The 26,976-nt window shown below is 34.1% G+C and overlaps 1 protein-coding gene across 3 annotated transcripts in view; it reads left to right on the top strand.

Annotated features, from left to right (window-relative positions):
• NRG3 (neuregulin 3) overlaps window positions 1-2,018 on the top strand; it is a 1,114,098-nt gene extending 1,112,080 nt beyond the window's left edge. For all 3 annotated transcript variants that reach the window (XM_044662771.1, XM_044662770.1, XM_044662769.1), the window contains one exon: window positions 1,514-2,018. In XM_044662771.1, coding sequence (XP_044518706.1) covers window positions 1,514-2,018 — 505 coding nt within the window. The remainder of the gene's footprint in view (window positions 1-1,513) is intronic.
• The last annotated feature ends 24,958 nt before the right edge of the window (window positions 2,019-26,976 follow it).

Genomic DNA, 26,976 nt, shown 5'->3' with positions numbered 1-26,976 from the left:
GAGAGAGAGAGAGAGAGAGAGAGAGAGAGAGAGAGAGAGAGAGAGAGAGAGAGAGAGAGAGAGAGAGAGAGAGAAATTAAATTTAACTTCTTTATGTCAAACTCAAACAGTCTGGCTAAGAATCTTACCAGTAGGGTACCTCATTTCTTGTTAAATGACCGATTACAAGGTTGGAGGAGTAATGTGAGGGGAGATACAGAGGGGGCTCTATTTACATTACTCTCTTTAAAATCTGAGTGATGCAGAAAATCCAGTCCTATAATTCCTCTCCAGTTCAGCATGAAAACTCTACTTCAGATCCAAATGTTAAGTTAACAAATTTCTTCCTGGCATTGAGGTGAGGCCATAAGCATTCCAGTTTTGCCAGTTGCTGGTAAATGCAGCTTATTCCCTTAAAAGTATTTAGAAAGGTGGCAGCTGGGTAGCTCAGTGGATTGAGAGCCAGGCCTAGAGATGGGAGGTCCTAGGTTCGAATCTGGCCTCAGACACTTCCCAGCTATGTGACCCTGGGCAAGTCACTTGACCCCCATTGCCTACCCTTACCACTCTTCCACCTATAAGTCAATATACAGAAGTTAAGGGTTTAAAATTTAAAAAATAAAATAAAATAAAATAAAATAAAATAAAATAAAATAAGGGAAGAAGACTTGTTTATACCTCTCATGCTGCATTTATNCAAACTCAAACAGTCTGGCTAAGAATCTTACCAGTAGGGTACCTCATTTCTTGTTAAATGACCGATTACAAGGTTGGAGGAGTAATGTGAGGGGAGATACAGAGGGGGCTCTATTTACATTACTCTCTTTAAAATCTGAGTGATGCAGAAAATCCAGTCCTATAATTCCTCTCCAGCTCAGCATGAAAACTCTACTTCAGATCCAAATGTTAAGTTAACAAATTTCTTCCTGGCATTGAGGTGAGGCCATAAGCATTCCAGTTTTGCCAGTTGCTGGTAAATGCAGCTTACTCCCTTAAAAGTATTTAGAAAGGGGGCAGCTGGGTAGCTCAGTGGATTGAGAGCCAGGCCTAGAGATGGGAGGTCCTAGGTTCAAATCTGGCCTCAGACACTTCCCAGCTGTGTGACCCTGGGCAAGTCACTTGACCCCTATTGCCTACCCTTACCACTCTTCCACCTATAAGTCAATATACAGAAGTTAAGGGTTTAAAATAAAAAAAAAGTATTTAGAAAGTAGCAGTCTTGTGACATTTCCCTTACAAAATGAGACATTAAAATTTAGGGGGAAAATGGAGTATAGAAACTCAATGCTTCCCTCTTGTATTGTCACTATAACTTATCCTGGAAAATTGCAAGTATCCTGTTTCCTTTCCAGATTATCTACTGGGGGAGGGTGACATTTATCTCCTCATTTATTTAGGAATGTTAGACAAAGGCCAGTTGTCCATAGATAGAGAGAATGAAGTAGACAATCTACTCATCACTTTAAGTGTCTTTTCGCTGACTCCTGTCTAATGGGAATTTGAAGTAAGTTACACCTTTGTCTTTCTTTTACAGGTATCCTTCTAATGGATTAAAAACCCAACAAAATACAATAAATATGCAACTGCCTTCAAGAGAGACAAAACCCTATTTTAATAGCTTGGATCAAAAGAACCTAGTGGGATACTCATCCACAAGGGCCAGTTCTGTTCCCATCATCCCTTCAGTGGGCTTAGAGGAAGCCTGCATGCAAATGCCAGGTATTTCTGACATCACAAGCCTCAAATGGTGCAAAAACTCCTGTTCTGCTGAACTTGTCAATGTGAGTGGTCCAGTCAGCAATTGTCTTATAGTAGAACAACAAGAAGTAAAAATATTGCTAGAAACTGTCCAGGAGCAGATTCGGATTCTGACTGATGCAAGAAGGTCAGAGGACTATGAACTGGCCAGTGTTGAAACTGAGGACAGTGCAAGTGAAAACACAGCCTTTCTACCCATGAGTCCTGTGGCCAAATCAGAACGAGAGGCACAATTTGTCTTAAGAAATGAAACACAAAGAGACTCAGCATTGACCAAGTGACTTGGGAAATAAGAATCTGTGCATTCAATGCTTTGCTAAACAGGAAAGAGAGGAAATTAAATACAAATTATTTATATGCATTAATTTAAAAGCATCTACTTAGAAGAAACCAAATAGTCTATCGCCCTCATATCATATAGTGTTTTTTAACAAAATATTTTTTTAAAGGGAAAGAAACATTTCAGGAGGGATAAAGCTTACATCAAAAGCTTTTTTTGGTAGGATTCTGAATACACTTTCAGTTAGTTTTAGCACTGTTCTCTGGCTCTTAGAAGGCTTGGGCTATGCGCAAATACCACTACAAAAGTTCATTGTTGGCCTTAGATCCATTGGGGGTTTCAAGGTTTAAATACAGAATACTATTCACTGATGACAGACTCTTTGGTGAATAGGTCCTAACAGCCTTGCTGGAATATGCTCAAACCATTAACTTCTTGTCTACCCAATAGGCTCACTGGAGGATCCACTGTAGCAACAGATTTTAATCTTCCCTATGCTATTTTGAAATAATGGCACAAAATATTTAAACTCTGGAATGGTCAGAAGCACAGGAGATTCAGGAGCCCTCCAAAACTCTACAGTGTGCTGTGAGAGAGTAAGAATTTCAAAGGGTTTTAAAGAACTAGGACATGAGAAAGTTCTAAATTTGGCACTGGTAGACACAGTCAACTACCATAATTTGTCACAGAATATACTATACAAAAAGTCATCCTTTGAAGCTCTTGATTTTCAAAGGAACACTTGTAGGGGTATGGGTGTTGGTATGTGTATCCGTGTATAAGTGTGCCTGCATGTACTCACATGAACCTGTGTGTATGTGTGTGGGCTTTCTTTTCCCTTAATTTTGATATAATTATTTTCTTCTCAGATAAGTCAGGGAATCCAAAATTCAGCCAAATATGTTGCCATTTTAAGTCCAAACTTTATTTTCACTTTAATTTTCTCTATTATATATAAATTTATTAAGTTGTAGGAGACCTGAGTACTCATAGTGGGATCCTCTTAAGCTCTTAGACCTTTTTCTGCCATTTTTAGGAGGAAGAAAACAATATTTCACCAGATGATATTAAATCATGTACTGACTAAGTGAAGGTGTGTTTTTTTTAATTTTGAATGATGTCTATTCATACACCTGACCAGAAAGCCTTCTCATCTTCATTGTTAAAAAGACTGCTATTTATTTTTTTATCTAGTCTAACCCACATGAATTAAGACATTCAGCTTCTCTTTTTAAGCAGGGAGGGATTAATTAATAGAATGACACATACCAAATTCCCCAGTCCACAGGGAACCCCTTGATGACCTAGTAAATTGTGATATATATACATGTATATACATCTATATATTCATTTAGAATAAAGCAATATTTTGACCACTGTCAACACAATGTCAACATTTTCTAAAGGTTTGCTTTTTTTACCTTTTCATAGACTATTAAACTAGCATTCTCATAATTGGAATTTTTGGCTACCTAGACAGTTATCATTAACATGCCATTTCTATGGCTACAATCTTCATGTTTTCACTAAAAAAGGAAATGTGATTGAAAGGGCAGCAGTCTTCTAAAGCACATTGGAGAATTTTTACTTAGAACTTCACATTGTTGATTGTTATTGCACAGAAGGGCTTTGGGTTATAAACCCTTATGAAGCAAACCTGGATACTAAACAGTTTTCATTGTAAAATAATTTGATATTGAAAATGTAGTGCAGTGTTGCTTTTGGAGAAGAAACAGAATTAAGCAACGTGTTTCAAAAATAAGCTTAGTTTAAAGTACGAAAGCAACAAATTCTTGATGCTTCATTTGATTTTAGTGAGGGTTCTGAATTTGTTGTAGTTACTACTTTGTATGTACTGGAAAAATGTATGGCTCATATATGAATTGCCCTTCTAAGTTGTTAGCTTGATTCAGTAGAGAATCATTAATGGTAATTATCTAACAAAGATGAATGGCCTTTCTAAATGCTACGCTTATTGAAATTATTTGTTTGAATGGGAAAAAAATTTAGAAGGGTAAGCTTTTTAAGTGGTGTGCCCCATTCACCATACATGTAGCCTCCTGTTGAATAGAAGTTGTGATTTTGTCAACGTGTTCCCATATAATGTATAAAAGGTACAGGTGAGTATATGAAAGCCCAGTATCCAAAGCGGTTTCCACACTGTTCCTCAGCTATATCTGTGCACTCTTCAGCTAGCTGGAGAAGTTAGACAATGTGTGATACATGACAAATTCATTTACTTTTTAAGTTTTCCTGCAAAGACTGAAGCTAGCCACTTGCAACCAAGGTTGGTTACACCTTCCCAAATGTCTCTGTTAAACTATTTAATAAATCATCCTCTGATTGAAAAAGTTAAAACAATTCCATGCTATTTTTAACTACGTAATGAGATTCCACATTTACGGGATTCTGGGTGCAAATAGTATGTGCTTTTGATCACACACATATAATCCCAAAGAAATCCCATCATCATCAATGAAGTAGACATAATACAGTTATTCAACTGGGATCTTTTTCTGATTCATAATCAATTAATTTTTAAGCAAAACATTTCTAGCAAAGGACCTGTTTAATAATTTTAAGGATTTACCCTGCCTGTTTTGGGAAATGCCCCATTTCAAAAATGTACCAGCAGAAAATATGTATCCATATGTATGAATTGAAAAGATCTGCATAGAAACACTTTAAAAGTCATCACAAACAGCAAACACCTGGAGCTTGTCAGTACCTTGTCCTTGGAGCTCATTTGCCTCCTGGCAAATCTATGTGTTTCAAAAAGAGACTGGATTTTTTTTTTATGTCTTTTTACCCATTCTTTATTATGTGAACAGGAGACCTCAGTTTTCTTTAATTGAGTTTGTTATTCATTCTCCATTTCAAAATGAAGTTTGCTTATTGCTTTATATTTTCAAGGCACTTCTTTCTGTCCCTTCACTAAAAATAGAGTTATTATTTGCCAGAGATTGCTAAAAAAATGTTAATGTCACTGATGAGTGGGAGATGGAGGTTCTTCTGAAAGAAGCACTGGAAATAGAAAATTAACCTCCAGAACTGGTCCCTCAGTTTCTTGGGGAAGCATGATATGATGAGTCCCATTTTGTCCCTGCAGGTGGTCATCCCACCTTGCTATTAATCCCACCTTTGCAAATTAATCACATATCTAGTGGGCTTTCATTATTTTAAGTGACTGAGGTGAATGAAATCATATTTAAAGGCTTCATGGATAGTTTGCTTAATAATTTTTAAAAAATGAACCTAAAAAATATATTTTAAGTGTCCAACTTGCTCAGGAAAAAAAACAAACCCTACATTGGGTAACCATGGTCATCTGAGGATTCAAATGATTTGGACTGATGTCCCTAAAGCTGAAAGAACCTTGGAAAATCTATACTGAATGAACCTGTTATGTGGAAAGAGTAGATTTAATTATAAAACAGGGAAGCAGGGAGGAAAAAACCCCTCTCTTCCTTCCTTTCTTGTTATTCATTTTAGTTTCTATAGTTAGTCAAACCTTGCTCTTGACTCCCACCCCTAGCGATCAAGATGGCAGAATTGTTCCTATCATGCATTCTTTGTTGTTGACAGCAATGGTGGTTCCCTTCTAACCAAGCCCTAAAGACAAGGAAATATTTACCCCAGGACAATTGTTATAAAACAAAATTTCCAACTAAATCTCCTATATATAAATAAGAAGAGGGGTAGGGTTTTGTTTGTTCTTTTAGATATGGGAAACCTATATTTTATATCTAACAAACACTTTTTTATTACTATTCAATTGTAAAAATTCAGTATATGGTATACAACTCTGGCATGTCAATTGTGTTTGTACTGTAGTCATAAGAAATACAATGTTCATTTGGTCAAGAGAGCCACAGACATCTGTGCTATCCCCATCATTTAAAGCATACCAACATGCAGGAGGTCACCAGCCTTTGAATAAGCTTTATCTCTTCCTCTTGACTTTTTACTTTCCCTTTTGAAGACACAGTGAGGGTAGAGAGGGCTCTAGATTTAAGACCCCAAATTAAGCACTCTTTTTATCTGACTTTCTGGAGTCTTCTTCTAATTGTTAGTACATTTCCTAACCCAATTTGTCCTGATTGTTCAAGGGTTTCCAACATTTTGAATATTGTATTCTCAACTATGGGGGGTTCATTTTTTCTTTCTGCTTCCATTTTTATCCTGAACAATATTGATACACATTACCGATAAATCTGTTTTCCAAGTGTTGGGAGTTTGTCTTGTTCTCTTTGTTTGTTTAAACAAGCTTCACTTTTTTCAGGTCTTTTCCCCTACTTATCTACTAAAGACTAACAGTGATGGTGTGACTTGGAGTCCCAATGATATCACATTAAATGAGAGGCATGGCCACTTGGAAAGGGTTGAAATTATTCCCACATTTTTGATCCTCTTCTTTCTTGGACAAGCAGAGCTCAAAGTTGATAGAAAGCTTGGGATGGTCCTGGAGTAAAATCCTCAATAGATTTCCTTTTAGGATCTAAGATGTAAAATTTTGTGTGTATGATTGCTGTCCCTAAAGTGTATAATGGTCTCAAATATATATACATATAAATATATATATTTTTACACTCTTAACCATAATGTATTTAAAAGGTGTCTAGAAAGGCACTTTTGATTTCTGTTCCCCAGCCTGTTGAACTGGCTAGCTGGTAGAATGGGGACAAATTGGGGAAAATTCCGAGTTAGTACTGACATTGGCTAATACTTATGGAGATACTTGGAGATCTGACCAGATACATCCTTGGCAAAATGGAGGTCCTGCTTCTAGTCCATTTGGTAACTTGTCATAAATTACTGTATTGATTGCATGTGTATTGTTGCCTATGAAAGAATTAATTGTGTGATAGCAAGCAATCAGTGTTACTATTTGTTTGGAAAGTATTAGAAAACTATCATAAAGAAACTCATTACAGACAAAATAGTGCCCCACTTATTTTCAGAGACCAAGTCCTTATCTGTTAAATGAGGGGGCCTAATCTAGATGATCTCTAATTTATTTTCCAGCTCTAAAATTAAATGGTTCTATTTCAGACCTGTATTAAACTTCACTCCTTTTCATTCAACCCCTCACCCCCTAAATTTCTGACACATCCTCACTTTGTTTCCTGTATAGGACTGAGAAACAGAAAATTGAGGGAAAGATGGCATAGACTAGTGACTCACAGGAGAGAGGGCATCATTTAAAATCAAAGCTCATTTGAAAAGTTTAAGGTCTTCAATATAATCACCAGTCTGAAGCAAGAAAATTTGTTTGTGGCCACACTTGATATGACATTTTTTTCTGCTTATTTGCCATAGAACAATTAATACATTTGTTTCCAATAAAATGGAGACAGGTGTTCTAGATGAAACAAAAGAGGGCCTCTGTTGGATTCTTAGATGGTACCAAATCCCAAATTTAAATTACTTGTTTTCCATTTGAAAGCCCAAATGCATAGAACTCTAATTAAAATAACTTATATGCAACACTAACATGTCAGATTAAGTCCATATTTGTGATAGTGTTTCACAATATTTTGAATGTACTTAGAGATTATATACACTTACCACCAGAAGGCAAGCATCCTTAAAGAGGCTCCATTCTCCCTCTTGGAGATCATTAGCAAGAAGTAAACTAAACTCAAGGAGCAAAGGAGCAAAAAAATTTTTTTTTGCATCTTTTACTCTACCATATTCATCTATCCAATCAGAAATGAACAACTCTAAAATAATGGCTCAATTTTTTTTAAGTGGAAATATGGCAATGAGAAAACTCAATCTGTCTCTGAGTGTAATTAGTTCTTAATTAAATAGACATGTGATCTTGTCAATTAGGTCCTCATTTCAATGATGCAAATTGCGTATCTTTGATACTTGCCCATTCTGAGTGATTCTTGCCCCTGGTTTCCCATAAATACTCCACAGAAAACTTTCTCCAGATATCTTGGCATTATAGGAAGAACCCAGGAGCACCTGGGCTGTCCATAAGCCATCAAAATGTACCATTTGTTGGACCATGAGTATTAAACTTTTGTTACTAATATGTTGAAGAATAAAGAAACCTGTGTTGGCGGGGGGGATTGGCAAATAAAGAGTATATTCTAGGACAATGATTTAATAATATTCCAGTCAATAAAATGTGAATTTAAATGTAACCTCTCTTACATGGTTCAACATATGAATATGCTTTGTTTCCTGTATACATTGTACACATATGTATGTTTGCATTAAATATGAATTGCAAATGTAAGACTTGTATGAATGAACAAGCATATTTCCCCTCTCAGACCATGACCTTGATGAAGGGTCATAAAGCTTCATTTAATTTTTAAAAGTTTGTAAACTATGTTGATTCTAGAAGCAGAAATTAAAATCCCCAACATTTATGACATCAGACTGATCTTCTTGAGGATCATAATGTATCAATATTACCCATTTATAATATTCATGATTTTATGAAGGTCAACAAACCCTATTTCCTTCATTATCCCTTGAAACAAGGTGGAATTTTAAAGTAAGTTAAGGTGAATGGAGATGAAAACTGAAGTTTACAAAACTACTGATGAAAACAAAGAGTTTTAGGCAGTATGTTTGAAATTGTAAAAAAAGGGGGTTAAAATCACTGGGGAGGGGGGAAATTAAGTCAGGAAAAACACTGACCATTGACATTCCTTTTGATTTAATGGAACTTGCTATTTAACCAAAGGGACCATTGCTATCTCAACACCACTCGATGACACCCTCACTTGATAACAATTCTCTAAGATTTGCTCATATAGTTTAATGTTGTCCTTCCTAATTAAGCCCCACTACCAAATACATTACACTCATGTTGTATGTTAAAATCCAATGTTTTAGGTTTGTTTTGCACATTTAATTTAATTCCCATTCTTGTTCACTGAAGATGTTCCATATCTGCTGAGACAGAGGGCTAAGTGCTAAGAAAAGTTGCCCAGGAAATGCATGCAAGAAGATAAAACAGGAACATTTAGAAGTCAACATTTGAGTCTTACCTATGCACAGGGTGTTTCAGCAAATTCTCCTGAACAATAAAAAGCTTGGCAAGTACATACACACTTATTTCAATTTTAGCTGATTAGATAATACAAGCCAATTTGAAAGTTGGTTAAACTTAGATGAGTTCACACCACACATTTGGCATTTGTGGATTTTAATTTAAGGAAAAATATTATGAACTTTCCCTACATGTTCAAATAGTTCAACAGCATTAAGACCAGTCATAATCATAATGCTCTGACTGAACATTTATGCATTCGATTCGTCATTTCTTAATGATGAATGTAATCCACACCCAGTACAATAGATTAAAAAGTAGGTAGATGTTATGTGTATTTCCAACTGGCAAATGGTGTGGAATGGTGGAAAGGGGACTGGATTTGGAGTCAGAAGACCAGGATTCAAATCTTAGCTCTAGTAATTACTTACTTGTTGGGTACCATTATGAGACTTGGTTTCCTCATTTATGAATGGAGATGATAATGCTGACAACTACCTACCTCACAGGGTTGTTGTGAGGAAAGTGCTTTGTAAACCCCAAAGCACCATACTTGTGAGCTAATAATAACTGTCATTATTCACCTTTATTTCACTTTTGTTTATGTTTTGTAAAGAAACATTCCTAGTGCCTAAGATGAAGATTGTGTTTCAAGGAGACTTCAATGTGTATCACTTTTCTCCTCTTTCAAGAAATGATTTGCAAATGAAATCCACTCTTCTGTCGGCAATGGTTATCGGAAAAAACCTTGAGAAATATGTCACTCCACATCTGATCAAATGTTGCGTTCCATTATGTTTGGACTCCATTTTTTTGGGGGAGATGTACATTCCTGTTCATGATTTTAAAGGAAAGAAATAAGAACTGATTTTAATAATCAACCTGCAGTTTGACTCTTTTGTTGAAATTTTAAAATACAGAAGAAATCTTATCTTTAAAAATACCACTAAATGACACACACCAATTTCCATTTTTGTCCCTTTTATATAATTTAAGCCATCTGACCACCAAAAACTTTTTGCTTAAGTTGTGTTCATACTGAAGATTTCTCTTATCTCATTTATTTTTATTAAACATGGATTTTCAGCACCTAATCAGAATAAAAAATGAGAGGAAAATGTAATCTTATGGAAAACAAAAGCTTTGTTCATTCTAGCTTCATTAGTGAAGGGATAAACTGGGATTATTTAGAATTATAAGAGATAATGAAGTTCATGACCAGCTGCCATCTCTTCATGCACAGAAAAACAGTAGAAAACTTCAATTTTACTGACAATATGAAGACCATAGGCCTTTAAACCTTCTTAGAATCATGTCTTTATCTGTACTAGTCCCATTTTGAAAGATAAAGATAAAGACACAATTATACATTTATGTAAAAAAAGCAACAGTATTTCAAAACAGTGCACTAAAGAGCACAGCAAAATAAAGTGGGCTTAGTATAAAATAATGCCTGTTATAATAAAAAAAAACAAAAACATGAACAACCTCTCTAGAAAACAGCACTTAGTATCATGTATTAGTCCAATAGTTTTCATAATACAATATTTTCCTGATATCATTGAAAATAATAATTTGCATTTTTCTATGATATGGACATTTCTTCCTGGATTGGTATCTTTTCTCAGAATTTCAATCATGCAATTCCTGTTAGTTCAGAATTCCAACATTCCTGTTCTGTCTAATGGATATGGCTAATGCCTCCAAAGGCACAGATGAGAACTCATTCACATCAGCCAATGCCAACTGACTCTTGCTTATTTCCCCCCATAAGACCATCACAGCAGGTTCATTCAACTTGCAAGGGGACTTCCTTATGTTCTTTTCATTTCAGGAGGATAACAGTAGAACACGGGGACTGTACATGAGAAATGAGTTGCCAGATGAAATGAAAAGGCAACTTATCTCCATTATGTCAGATATTAGTTATCAAAGGCATGGATGTCCAAAGTGTTCCCTTTTATCTCTTGCTTTCAAATTGCTTTGAAAGATCATATATATTTTAACTTACGGTTAAAAACAAATTGTCAGAATTTATATCAAAAAATAAAAGAACAATTAGATGAGACAAATACACTAAACTAAAATTAGGTCTAAATACAACACTCAGATGTTTGCATCAAATTTCATTTTTAAAAGATTATTGATATTGTAAATTCACATGAAGCCCATGATTGGTAGTTGTACTTCCAGCCTGGGTGAGATAGGGAGACTTAGTTTCTAAAGAAAAAGAATTGGTAGAAGCAAATAAATTAAATTAGAACCTTCACAAATGTTTCCAAGATAAATTGTTTCATCAATGCCTTTCATTTTATATAGATGTGAAAAAGATTCACAACTTTAAAAATGTTTTATACACATACACACACATACACACACATACACACATCAACACTTTTTAGAGGTTGAGAAAATGAAGTTTTTTTCTATTAAATAACAAAATTATGCATCCTCTCTGGATGGAAGGGCAGAAGAAATTCCACTTTACAACAATACCTGTTCTCATAAAATTGCAGTCAGTTTCTTACCCAAGTCAAATATGTATAACCCTTAGTCATAAGCACTTGTATGTCAAATATGCTTTGTAGGGCAATGCTCTAATGTAAATTTCTAGTGCATTTTGTTCTATAACATATTGTTGTTAAAATACTAATCATGTGGGGCATTCAGATTGAATTTAATATTTTAAAGAACTATATGAACCCCCATTTTCCAAGACATTATTCAATGTAATATTTTGAGGGAAATAGTAATTTAAAGTAGAATCATCAATCTCTCTCTCTCTCTCTCTCTCTCTCTCTCTCTCTCTCTCTCTCTCTCTCTCTTTATCTATCTATCTATCTATATCGTTCTCTACATTTATAATCTATATACAAGATTCTCCCAGGATGTAAAGTTCTCCTTTGATGTAAGTTGGGTTCTTTTTTGAAACTTGATTTACATAGTCACTTAACAAAATGAAATAACCAATTTTTACTAATACCAAAGCTGAAGGTTTAGGAAGCCTGTTTCAGTTTTCTTTCAGAACAAATGGATTTGTGTGTCTTCATTACTAATTAGGAATCAGCTTTAAAATGCTTTGCATGGAACAGAAATCCCTTCTCCTCTGAGTAAGTGGCTTCTTTTCAGTTTGCTTCTTAGTAACTGTTGTTCCACTCCTCTGCATAGTGGTAGAGTTTATGTTGTGGAGGAGGAATTGGAGACAGAACAATATTATTACATTCTCCCCCTGAGGCTTTCTATTTTCCAGAGATTAGACATATTTGGTCAACAGCACCAAGTTGCTGGATCAATTTCCCTCTCATTTCCTTGGCACCTCAGGGCAAATGGCAACCTTCTTTTCTGTTATTTTCCAACTCAGGAAATTGATGCATGTTTTGTCTGTGATTTAATACTTGACAGACAGTTCTGAGAATCAAATCACCCATGAAAACTGCTGCCCTCTCCATGTAGAGGAGATGAATTAACTTTGAAGGATCTTTTGCAGTTCTAGCACTAAGGCAGTGTGAGAGGGGTTCATTCTTCATAAAATTATAGGAAAATACTCTTGATACTGTTAAAATTTAGCTGGCTCATAAATTCTATTTGCTGTTATCAAAGTGATGCTAATTATTATTTCTTGCTAAAGTAGACAGGAGTGAATATGTATGTCCTCTCATGGTTTTCATGTCTGAATACATGGGAAACATTCTCATAAGATGGTAAGATTTTAGGCTCATCTGTTGAGTTAATACTCAATAATTAATTAATTAATAAACATTTATTAAGCTCTTATTATATACAAGTCACTATGCTAAGTGTAAAGAATAGAAATATGGGGGAGATCTTCACTGCCTCATGATGCTTACAGTCTAATGGGGTGAGAAATAGTTCCCAAAAGCACACTGAAAGGGGTAGGGGAGAGGTATTAGTGAAAGTGAATGCAACAGGAGAGTTCAGAAAGAGGTTCAGAATGAATGTATCCAGCAGAGAAATGAAGAGATATCTATCAAAATGAGGAGAAATTCATTTAGAAGCACTCTAGGGACCATGATACAGTTTAAGAACCCCTCATTTTATAAATGAAGAAATCAAAACCTACCTTTACTGATCTGTGGCATATGAATGAAAGAAGTAGCATTATCTAAAACTAGGTTAGGAGTGATAGTCTACACATTATGATGGTTATACATATAAAGAGAGTTTTTAAAATGGATCCATTTTTTGGTTTGTTTTAATATTGAAGAAATAAAAACAAACAAACAAACAAAAACCCTGATCTACCCTCTCCAAAAACAGTTGACTCTTCGATCTATGTGGTAGGGTATTCGGTCTTTTATTCCTATCGAATTGATAACTTAAGGGTTCTTATAGAACTCAAAAGAAATTTGATATTATAGAAAATATAACAAAAGCACTCCAGTTCTTAACACTCAGGATTAATATCTTTGAGCCTCAGTTTACTCATTGCTAAGCTGATCTTTTAGGATTACTTGCCTCTGAGGTCCATGACAATGATAAAATGATGATCCTGATATTTTCCACTTTTAAAAAATGAAACCTTCATAAAAGGGAGAAAAAAATCAGAACAAAAACAATGAACTACCCAAAATCCAGAAATATCTGATATTATGTACAAGAATATAAAAAGTTGATAGTCTCAAAAATTATTTTCTTCTTAGGAAGATATAATACTTAATGACCAGTATAATAGAAGGCAAGGGAAAATGATGGAAACTATAAGAATATAGAACATTGTTATAGGAAAAATAGAAGAGGAAAAGAAGCAATTCAGCTTAGGAATCAGAAAAGGTTACAAAAAAAGGTAGCATCTAATCTAATTCTTGAAAATAAGGATGAAAATGAGGTTTATTTTAATTATGACAGATGGTCTGTGCAAATACACAGGACATTAGTGTGTTGGCATTAAAGCATAAGTAGCCATTTTGGCTGTGATGTAGAATTAATAAAGATATGAATCAGAATGAAGATTAGAATCAGATCACAGAGGGCATTGAATGATAGGCTAAGAAATTTGAGAATTGCCATAGAAGTAATATAAATTCACTTAAGATCTCTCTCTGTCTCAAATAATTGCAATAATATGATTAGAGAAATTAAAGAGGAAAAAGATTGAAAATAGGAAAAAAAAGTTAGGAGCACTACTCATATCACTGATAAAATCACTTTATGGTCCATTGTTTTAGGCTATTTTTTATGACTATACGTTGCTGAGAAGGTGCCAACAGACATTAGTTATAGAATCTTTCCAGGGAAATCAGAGATTCAATACATCTTTGTATCCTTAAAACATTTAAGACAAAAGATGATAAAGAGTCTATATGAAGATAGTGGTCATATTACTGAAGAGAAGATGAGACTCCAGAGACTTAGTGAAGACAGAATCAGCAAAACATGGTAACTCAAGTGAAGGTCAGTGAAAGGAAAGTGTTCAAGATAAAGACAAGTCTTCGGAATTGGTTTTGATGGAAGGAAAGGAATACTTTCAATAGAAATAGAGATCAGCTCCATTAAAATTCCAGAAAGCGAATTCCTCTCTATTCTCTTTCTGAAAGGATCAGAGAATATCTACAATAACAAAGACATGAGTTAATTGCTCATGACTGGCCTTTATATCTGAAGCCTCTCATCTGGTAAATTCTAGGAAGGCAAGCCAAAGCCAAAAAGATTTCAGCATTTACACTGTGCTTCAAAACTTGGTTAGTCTATAGTAGACCCTTTAGATAATTTTTATCTCAAGAGAAGCAACATGGCGATATAGTAGAAAACAGAGAGAATTGAATTTATAAGCTCTAGTCGTGCCTCTGTCACAATGAAAATGGGTTTCCTTAGAAAAAAATATGCTACATATTTTGCTTATCAGTCTCCATATATCCAAAATGAGAGAGGAATTAAAATGACATCTATTGTACATTTGTAGGTCTGACATTATTTAATTCTATTCCTCAAAAATAATCCTTAAGGAAAGAAAATTAGCAAATATCCTTTGTCCACAAGTAAAAATGAAAGTGAAGACTGAAAGAATGAATCAGATAATTCAAAGTAAAGATGATTTAAGGCCAAAAGGATTTTTGTTTCTGCTCTATTCTCCAAAGGCCTGACCTTCATCTGCTGAAAGAACACATCTCAATTTTGAAGTGATGTGCTCTAAGAGAAACGAGCTGCCAGCCATCAAACATTAAAAAACCTTTTACCTGTCTTATAACTGTAGAATCCAATGAAGTCAATATGAATCTTCTTTTGAGTATTTACAAAAAGACAGCTTTCTAAACAGGAGAAATGATTGAATCCCATATAAGGGCGGGGGGTGAAATTCTAATGGATTTAATAACACTTTAATCAAGGAAACTCCTTAAGTAGCCAATTTAATCACTGTCATCAGCAGCATCCCTGTGATTGAAAGCATCATTACCTCAACAGTTGATTATGAAGAGCTGGATGGTATAGTTTTCTCTTTCACTAAAACTGGTCATTACAGAGGTTTATGCGGGGGCATATCTACCATCACCTTCCATAGCAACTGGATTTGATAGGCTTCCATCATAAAATTAACAATTGAATTCTTTCCCAAGGCTTTAAACATTATCATAACAAACATCCTAGAAATGCATTAATCACATTACATTGATCAAGTAAAAATCTATTTGGACACCCAAGTGCAACCCTTTCCTGGTACAAGAAGTCAAAGGAATTGGTGGAGATCTATGTGAGTAGTTCAAATGGATCAAATAAGATAATATACATAGTAGGCACTTAATATTTATTCTGTTCTTTTCTCTTCCATTTTCACATGTCCCAAATAAACACTAGCCATTCCAAGTCAAATTTCTGACTATGCATCCCTTAGTCTTTAAAATTCAAAGACTCAGTCATTCAAAATCTTCTACCTAACACCTATGATTCTAAAATAAATAAGTCTGTTTTTCTGACTTGTTCTTCCCATGAATCTATTTTTATACCATCAATATTAGAATTTTAAATTTGTTTTGCTTTGATATGGTGTTGAAGTGACCTTCACTTGTTATTTCATTGGGAAAGAGGATCCTCACTGAAATGTTTTTTCTCAATAATGGAGACAGGCAATTCTCTTTAACAAAGTTAGAAAATTTTCTATGATATGGAGATTGTATGATTAACCCATGTCCCATAGGAAGTATGTGGCAAAAAGCAAGCCTTGAAGCAGTCTCCTTGAGTCCAAATCTAGCTACCCCTCAACTACTGACTGAATATACTGTCTTAAATATTGTTTCTATTTAGTAACTTTTGAGAGAATCTCAACTGTATATAAATTGTCCCTGGAAAATGAGCAGGCGGTTATTATCCTTATTGCCTTTTTAACACCTTGGATATAATGTTGCCAAAAATTGCTATTAGAATATTTTGGCTGGTATTTTGTCACAAAAAGCCAGATACTTCTATCTGAGCACTGGTTAGGACCTGACCATTTGATATATTTTGTTGTTATTGTTTATTTGTTTATAAGTTTTAATTGCATTAACCCATTTGAATGTGACCAATGAATTAACAGATGTATTACTATTTTCCACAAATAACATATATGGACAGCAATAGTAATATTGCTTATTATTTGATTTGAGATATAACAATAGATATTACCTTTTTGACAGGGTGTAAATAAGAAGGGAAAATAAATTTAGGGTCACAATATCATATCATTTCACAAGTGTAATGGATCATACATTACAACTTGCTTACCAGATGGTAAAAGCAAGGCATTGCAAGGCAAACAATTTTTTAAGAGTGAAAATGTAAGAACTAGAACTCCAACCCAAGTCATAAGGTTCCAGATATTATACTCTGCCCACTATATCAGAGACTTGTTTTCTGCCCTTCCAGAATAATGAACAAGAACTGATAGATAAAAATTACCATATTAAGAGGTAAGCTATACACACATGGAATGGATGGACTTGTGAGATAGAAAGAGAGGTACCTTTTTAGATCCGGAAGGAATTTGTAACATTCCCATGTTTTGCACACACTATCTTCCATATGAGGAAAATAAAGGTTACAGAAGAAAAGCGACTAACAAATTAAGGTAAAAATTCAGATTTCATGATTCATAGGCCAGTAAAGTACCTATTATTCATGTTGCTTCTTTCTAATGAGTTTTGTAGAAAATATTTCATTATTGGTTTGGAAGTTTTCCTAGATGATGACCTCTAGAGTATATTTTAATGCTAATATTAAAAGGTAGTAATGTGTAGAATTAAGTAACATAAATTAAAGACATTTTTTTCCTTTTTATTTCTTAGAAAAGCAATCTTTCCGATCAAATATCTTAGGAATGAGGATGGAATATGATTCTTCTAGAGCTCTATTATCATCCCTTGAATATATTGTTACAAGAGAAGTATATGAAAATGTCATCTTCCACTGTAACTATTGAACCAGTTGTCTCTTTCCAAAGAATAATCTGTCCCCTGTATGGAGATGTCTTTCTCTAGCAAATCTGGAATGACAAGGACTTTGTTTGCACATAGCAATTACCTAGTCATTTCTTGTTAAAATGAATTGAATTGAATTGTATGTCTGCTACTTTGGAAATTATTGAATTGACCAGTATTCTTAGTGTTCTCCGAGTTCTATTGTAGTATCTCAGCAATTTTCCTGAGTTTTCACTCAGATCACAGATTTAATTTTCATTTTTGAATGTATTGATTTATTTTTTCTTTTACACATTTCCAGATTACATGTAGATACAATTTTAATACTCATTTTCTTATATATAGTGATCCTTGCTCTCTCCTTCACTATCATTGCTGCAATCTCCCCAAAATGGCAGGTAATATGATATTGATTGTATATGTGCTATTATGCAAAACATATTCTGATGTTATTTATGTTGTGAAGGAAATATATTAGTTTCTTTTAGTAATAACTAGGACCAGTATTACTTTGTTGAAAGGTAATGGTTTGTATGCAGCCAAGGTTACTCCTAAAGAAAGTACAAAAGGAAAACCATAATGTTCACTTAATATACTCAGAAATAATTCATTTTATGGTGAAGCCAAATAGAGAAAGTGAAAAAAAATTCATTTTTCTCCAAATGTCAATAGATCATAGCATCAGAAAATAAAATTCTCCTCTATTACACATTCTGTGTTAAATAGTTTAAGTTAATATTAAATTAATGAAATTACTATATATTTATTTGAGCATAGGCATCAAGGATTCAATAATATCCGGGCAAAGAGTTAAATTTTCACCCATCAACTAGAATGCCAACACCTTTGGTCCCCACACACTTATTTATCAATTCATGAGCAAGGATTCTCAATAAGAGGTATATACAACATGATGATTACTACCCATGTACAACAAATTTCCCAGAAATGTTTAATCTAATTTTTATTGCAAAAATGCTCTCATTCTAAGCAGATCAAATGTGGAATTTCATCATCCACTTTTCTAGATCTTTGGTGAATGCCAACTTCTCTTTCTTCAATGAAAGTGTCACTTTCTATTCTATATGTCAAGATTCAGGGGTTTTATCTTTTCCTTGGTATTATTCATCTTCTCTCAGAAAAGTATGTTGTATGTTTATTGATAGTATTCTAACAGCTAAGTGTAAGTGGAGAGCTAGGTGGCTCTGCAGATTGAGAGCCAGCCCTAGAAATGGGATATGCTGTGTTTAAATCTGGCTTCAAACACCTCCTAACTCTGTAAGCCCCATTGCCTAGCCTTTATCACTCTTATGCCTTGGAACAAATATATAGTATTCCCTCCAGAATAATTGATTAGTTGCCATATACCCTTTGTTTGAAGACATTCAGTATTAAATGTCATGTGAGATTTGAAGATATAGTCAATTCCATCTTTAACACCACAGGATAGTAAAATTTTCCTTATGTTAAGTGATTAATAACTTGCTTTAATTTACCTTCTTGCATCTTCCTTTCATTGTTCTGGTTCTGCCTTCTGAGACAAGATTTTAAACAGGTTGAATGCCATTTCTATATGATAATCCTTCAAAGAGTCGAAGTCCTTTGTCACATCCCTTCTAGTTTTTCTATTCTCCCATCTAGACATGGCCAGTTCTTTCATCATTAAATTATGTGATCTTAATACTCTTGATCCCACTTGTAGTCCTCTATGTACACTCTCTACTTTTTCAATAAATTTTCAAAAACTGGAATTTGGCAACTTCTAACGTGGACTGCCCCCAAACAGAGTAGAGTATCACTTCTATCATTGCTGTTGTTAACACAATATCTTTCCATTTAACTTAAGGCTTCATTAATGTTGGTCTTAATTGATGAAAGAATATTCCAATCATCCCTATAGCCAAAACCCTTGGATGTATTCTAACAAATCAATTTATCAGGGACTACTAGGTGGCCATGCCTGGAGATGGAAGGTCCTGCATTCAAATATGAATTCAGAAACTTCCTAGCTGTGTGACTATGGACCAGGCATTTAAACTCAATTGCCCAGCCAGCCCTTACTGCTTTTCTGCCTTGGAACAAATACTTTACATCAATGCTAAGGCAGAAGGTAAATTAGTGTTTAAAAAAAAGAAATAACTGAATTGATCCAATCATTAAAACTAGCTATTTGGAAATAAATTAGTCCAAATCATTTAATTCTATATTGGACCTTCTGATTATGTAAGCACCTTCTGCAATTCAGGATTTCAAAGGATTTGTATGTTTACCAATGCAAGCAATCGGCAGAGCCTCTTATGTAATTCTCATCCATGTTCATAATGAATGTTTTAGACAGGATCAACACAATGCTCCAAATGTTTTTCTTTACTTCTTTTATAGGCAGCTAGATGGTGCAGTGAATAGATTACTAGAATTTGAGTCAGGAAAGTTTAAGTTCAGATTTGGTCTAAAACACTATCAGTGTGATCCAGGGCAAGTCACTTAACCCTATTTATCTCAGTTTCCTCATGTGTAAAATAATCTGGAGATAGAAATAGCAAACCATTCCTATATCTTTGCCAAGAAAACCTCAAATGCAATCATGGAGATTTGGAAATGACTGAACAATAACAACATTTCTTTTATATCTGAGGGTTCTAGTGCAGCTTTTGGAATACTTCCTTTCTTGTCACTAGATTATGTGTTCACCACATGACATTATTGTTCATTTCCTAAGTATTGTCCCTCATCTCAAAAATCTATAAGCCATTACTGAGAATATGGGTCAAGCCTATGTATACTTATTGTTGAATTTAAGATCACTCAGATTATTAATTTTTATGGACTGATATTTTGTCATACTTAGATACTAAATTCATTCAATAATTGTAGATATCAAATAGATCAAGTAGACTTGATGTCAGTGGTATGATCTCTATGTTTCCCTCTTTACTGCTAACAGAACATTAGAATCATAGGTTAATAAAATCTCCAAATTAGAAACAATTTCAGATCTTTACCTTAACCAATTTATAACTCAGACAATATCCTCTGCCCTTATCCTAGACAAGTGGTTGCTCACTCGCTTCACAACTGGATCCCTATATTGGTAAGTTTTGTACCACTGTTTTCATTTGCTTTTTTCAACATGGGTATAACAACTGGATAATTGTTAATAGAATACATTTAATTTGTCTATGATTTTCATCTTAGGTCATCTTTATCATCTAAATTTTTCAAGAAGTTTCTTTTGAAATCACCATAAAGAGGGCAGCCCCCCCCCCAGTGCTAGTACCTTTGATTTCAGGATGGTTTCTTTTTTAAAAGAAGATTAAGGGGATGCGACATTTTGACTATGAACTATAACTCACGGAAAAATGATATATCACTGAAATATGAAGCCTTCATTTAGCAGTTAGCAGTTAAGCACACATGGAGAAATCATCATCTTTAGAAATCAGAGTAAATTTGGCAAACACTCAGGCAAAGAAGCAGACTTGTTATTGCCTATGCATGAACCCTTGTACTTAAGATTCTTTCTTCAGTTATGATTTTAATGGTGAAAGATTTGAAATATGGTTATGTACAAACTTACGATTTAATGCTCAAACATACTTAGAATGATTAATAACACGGAAACGTACTGAATAGAATGAAGGTACCTCATTCAAAAGTAAGTAAATAAGTTACAATTGTTGGTCTTTTTCTAATAAGAAGGATTTTTAGATTATAATCCTTCTCTCTGCTTGCATTGTTTTTCTAGGCAGGAGAAAAGGGAATGAAATTCAACTGACATTTTTGGAGTTAAATTTTAATTTGAAGTTAAATTAAAATTTAATGACAAATGACTTTGTACATAGTCTAAGCCCATTCCATCATTCTTTTAGTTAAACATCTCGATGCTAGAAAAGTGATGGATTTTTGTAACATTTTCATAATGTTTCTATTTATTAGTTCAGTTGTTTGGGGAACAGGGACTACATATCTTTAATTTCATAGGTGCAGGGAAATCAATCCATTAACACCAACTGTTAGCTAATTGCTGAAATTTATGACTTTAAATGGCTATCTATGCAACAGAGGGACTGGGTGACTTTGACATTGTCACACAGATAATATAATCCAATGGAAGAATGTAAACTCAGATCTTCAAGACTCCAAGGTTAAACATCAGTCCATTAGTTATACTGCCTCTCTGTTTTTATTATTTTTGTTTTATTGCTGTTAAAAACTTAATTATAATAATGCCACATTTGTGTCATTATAAAGATCATTATTAGCTATTATTTTTACTCCACAAAATTTGTCCTAAGAGGTAGGATGAATAGGTTTTTATTGTTTACAGATAAGGTAACCGAGATTCAGTAAATTTAAATAATTTGCCCCTAAACATCCAGATAGTAAGCAATGAAACCAGAATTTGAATCAAGGTATGTTCATTATAGATACAAGATTAAAGTCACTTGTGAACTTAACATAGAACAATCCTACTTGACAGCATTCCTGTAGGTGAGGAAGGAAATAGAGTTGCTTAAACAATGAAAGTGCAATGATCTGAATTTAAATTAAATGTTCAGGCACCACCTACACAGTATAAGAAAAATGGATTTAGGAATAGAGATGACTAAAGACAGTGAAGGTTTGCCTTGGATAACCCATGGCCACAAAATACATCTGAGTCTTGTTCAGGAAATCTTTTACTTCAAATGGATTTGACTGTGAAAGCTAAATTTCACCAACTGTACAAAAACCTCTGATTGACAGAAGATTGCTCATGCTTGAATGGTCACATTGAAATTTTAAACAACTAATGGAAGCAGGATGAATATTAGAAATGCATTCTGCTTCTAGGATTTGACCTAGTTTTCTTTTTATCACCTGCAACCTAGCAAGGAAGAGGCCTGCCAAGGAAAGATGAGCTGTAAAATGGAGAGAGAGTGAGAGCAAGAGCGAGAGCGAAAGCGAGAGCGAGAGCGAGAGAGAGAGCAAGAGCGAGAGCGAGAGAGAGAGAGCAAGAGCGAGAGAGAGAGCGAGAGAGAGAGAGAGAGAGAGAGAGAGAGTGCTGGAAATTCTCTGGAAAAATATGAAAATATCAATTGATATTGATATTTTGCATTAATTTTGAGAGATGATTTTACATAAATTATTTCATTGAATCCTCACAATAACATGATAATGTAGATGCTATGGGTCTTACTGACAGGTGAGGATTTTGAGTACTCAAAAGTTTAAGTGATTTATTCATGTTCACTCACTGCAGATGTTGGAGAATGAACTTTTGTCCAAGGAGGCTTTAGACTGGACAATGTCTGACCTCCCTTAAAATTCAAATTCCCATTTATTGAATGTTCAATAATTTCAAGGAACACTAAGAATTTTTAATTAAAGATCATCTCATCTTTTAGGTCTCTTAATGATATAATTAACATTGTTCATTTTGACATATTTTTTATATTTTTTCTCCATCAAATTTCAAGTAATAAACCTTATCAATATTTGGCTATAACCATACACCATGAACTTGCACTTGGGTAACTTAAGTTCAAATATTACTCAAGATTTAATATAATATGTTCATAGATCTTTTTTTTTCAAACCCTTAACTTCTGGGTATTGACTCCTTGGTGGAAGAGTGGTAAATGTGGGCAATGGGGGTCAAGTGAATTGCCCAGGATCGCACAGCTGGGAAGTATCTGAGGCTGGATCTGAACCGAGGACCTTCCATCTCTAGGCCCGGCTCTCAATCCACTGAGCTACCCAGCTACCCCCAGGATCATAGATCTTTGATTTAAAAGCAACTTTAGGGGTTCTCTAGTACAAACTTTTTATTTTACACATAAGGAAACTGAGACCCAAGGATGCTAAATAAATTATTATCCAATGAGGCAAAATTGCTGAGTGTCAGTTAGAACTTACACTCAGATCCACTGCTTCCAAACTTTGTGCTATTTCCCCTCATTTTGTACCTGAGGACAAGTCACTTCTCTCTGACCCTCTGTTTCTAGATCTATAAAATGGGAATAATACTTACATCACTAACCTCACATAGATATAAGGAACTTGCTTTGTAATTTTGAAATCACTAAATAAATGCAAACTATATCTTCTTGGATTGGCCTAAAATATTCCTTAAACTATTTCTTTTGTTTTAAACCCTTGTACTTCAGTGTATTGTCTCATAGGTGGAAGATTGGTAAGGGTGGGCAATGGGGGTCAAGTGACTTGCCCAGGATCACACAGCTGGGAAGTGGCTGAGGCCGTGTTTGAACCTAGGACCTCCTGTCTCTAGGCCTGACTCTCACTCCACTGAGCTACCCAGCTGCCCCAAACTATTTCTTTAAAGTGTAAATATACTACATTAGAACTATATTCTTTATTACATAGATTTGTATATACTGTACAGTCAGGACATGTCCCTTGAAACAAAACTTACATAGAGTGATATGAACATCGTTGAAATATAAAGAAATTGATCATCCATTTTATTCTATTATCAGTGGAATCAATATATGTAGATAGATTTTTCAATGCCTTTAAAATCTAATACATATTTTTCAAAACCATGTTCTTATCTATCATCATTTTTGGATAGAAAAAGTCCCAGAGACATAAAAATGTCACATAACGACTTTTGGGTCACTTGAGCAACAACATGACCTAATAATCGCTTTCCCAAACTCCTAAAATGTTTCTGACCTCTTCAAAGCAGAAATTATGTGCCAAACATGAAGTAACAACAATTACCATGGTTCAAAACACCTAATCCCCATAAATGTTAAAACACCATGGACACACACACATACATGTACCTAGAGAATGGTTTAATGACTCCTAGCTCACTCAGAAACCCCTCTTTCACAGCACAAATTTGAATCAAATTTCTGTGACTGTAGAGCCAAGAATCCAGATGATATGAGTTTCCTCAAGCACAAGACCAAGAAAAGTAGCCTCTGCTGATAAGAAAAGTAGGTTTTGAACTGTTTGATACCAGTAAACTCTAATCCACCTGTTCTCACCAGAGAACTAAGGAATATAAGGAATAGGACAGGTAGCAATTACAGGACAATTGCATGTAGTGAGCTATATAGCACTCCATCAAGTCTAAAAGAAGAGAACAACATCAAGCTCAAGGCACTTTTGATCACTCAAAAGTTGGTTAAGGCAAAGACCTGTGCTGGTGAATCATGAATTGTCTGATGTGGGAAGAGACTAAAACATTTTGAGATCCATCCCTGAAAGAAACCACAGCGGGGAGGGAGTCTAAAATGAATGATAAAGAAAATTAAGGGGCAAGGAGACTGAAAGTACCAAAAATTCTAGGAAGAAAAAAATTTCAATAAATAAATATAAAAAAGTTAAATCTAAAGGAAAAGCAGTAATAATAGAAGGAAATATGACTTCCAAATCTAATAACAAGGTCAGACATCTATAAATAAATACTGGAAAATGATGGGAAATGATCTAACACGAAGTACACTGTCAGATTTGAGAACATGAATCTACAGCACACTGATCCTGAGAGAATCAAAAGAGAAATGGAAATAATGAGAGAGATATCAGAGATATAAGGATTGTTCAATATTAGGAAAACAATCAGTATAATAATATTAAAACCAAAACTTCCAAAACTGTGTGATCTCAGTAGACACAGAAAAAAAAACTCTGAAAAAGATTTTATGCTAAAAATTCTATAGAGAATTAGCATAGAAAGATTTAATATATCACATGATTTATTATAATAAAAATATATGTAAAATAAAAGATATCCTATGAAATGAGAATATTTTAGAACCTTTTCTTTCAAGAATTATGAGTGAAAGAAGAGTGCCAGTATTTCCCATTATTATCTTATATAGTTCTAGAAATGCTAACAGTTTTAACCAGAAAAGAGGAAGGAATTTCAAGAAATAAAGATAGGCAAAAAGGAGATAAAACTATCCCTATTTACTAATGCTATCAAAGTTTTCTTGGAAAACTCCAGGGAATCATTAATGATACTGACTATGAAAATTAATAGTTTTACCAAATTTGTAGTCTGTAAAATAAATCCTCAAAAATCAACAATATTTCTATATGATAACAAAACACTAGAAGAATAAGAAAAAGGGAAATCCTATTCCATATAACTGCAAAAGGCATAAAATGTCTGAGATTTAACTTCCAAGGCACACAAAAGACTTGTCTAGATTCAATTAGAAAGAGTTCATTAAAGAATTAAAGAATAGTCTAAATAACTGAATGAATATTCAATGCTCATGGCTAGGCTATGTAAATGTAATAAAAATGACATTTCTCCAAAAATTAATTCATATTTAATAATAAACCATTTATATCCAATGTCTTTAATTCTCATATAACTATAAAATCTACCTTCTAAGTAGAACATCCAATTGAAACTTCTCTCTGAAGTTTACAGATAATTTCATACTTGCCAAATTTAGTGGTCTTTTCTCAAATGTTTCTTGAGTAATATAGAATCTTTGACACCACTATTCATGTGCTTCTCACTAGTCTCCCTCTCTCTTTGTTTTTTTTTACATATTGATACAATTTTTAATAACTATTTCCCCCCCTCTCTTCTACTCACGTTTCCCAAGAATTCAGGTAACATCTTATATTTTGTATATATGTTATCATACAATATTTATTTCCTTCTTCTATTGTTAAAGACACAAAGAACAGACCTAAAGAAGACACATACTAGAGAATAATTCATGAATAAAATAAAATGAAGAATGCATCAATCTGCATTCAAAACCAATCAGTTGCTTCTATGGTAGTGGATAGACTTTTCATCTCAATTACTTTAGTGTTTATAATAGTTTTAATTCATTTCCAGTTGATCATCATACAGTATTGCTGTTATTGTGTACCCTGTTCTCTCATCCTGCTCACTTCATTTTGCATCACCTCACATGTCTTTCTAGGTATTTTGTTTGTCATTTCTTATAGTATAATAGCATTCCATTTCAATCATATGCCACACCTTGTTCAGCTATTCCCCAGTTGATGGATATCCCTTCAGTTTCAAGTTCTTTGTCACCACAAAATTAACTGCTATAAATATTTTTACAAGTAGGTCATTCCTCCCTTTATTTGATCTCTTTGGAATACTGGCCAAGTAGTGTTGTCGCTGGGTCAAAGGGTATGCACAGTTTTGGGGCTCTTGGGCACTAGTCTCTCTTACCTAGTTTTTAATGACAGAGTCCCCTCATCAGTTGTCTTCTTACCTGTCTCACCATTTCATTGTACTTGATTTTAGTTTTTCATTTATCCTGTGCCTTCATCCTGACTATACTCCTTAACTATGTTTTTCGAATTTCCTTTCTTTTCTATTTGAAGGTCATTCTCCTGTTTGCTTGCTGAACTTGTTTATAAACTGAATCATTAAATCTAACCACTCTAAGTCTTGGAGTTTTCAGCCATTTTTTCTGGAAATAGTTTATAAATTCTTTCAGTTGGCATTTCATTTTCTATGTTCAAAAGTATTGAGTAGTTCTCTTCCACTATTTCTTTCAAGATAATGTTAAGATTGTTTTTGTCCTCTCATTCTT

This window comes from Gracilinanus agilis, chromosome 2 (assembly GCF_016433145.1).
Source record: "Gracilinanus agilis isolate LMUSP501 chromosome 2, AgileGrace, whole genome shotgun sequence".
NCBI lineage: Eukaryota > Metazoa > Chordata > Mammalia > Didelphimorphia > Didelphidae > Gracilinanus > Gracilinanus agilis.
This window is presented reverse-complemented; position numbering and strand designations above follow the sequence as displayed.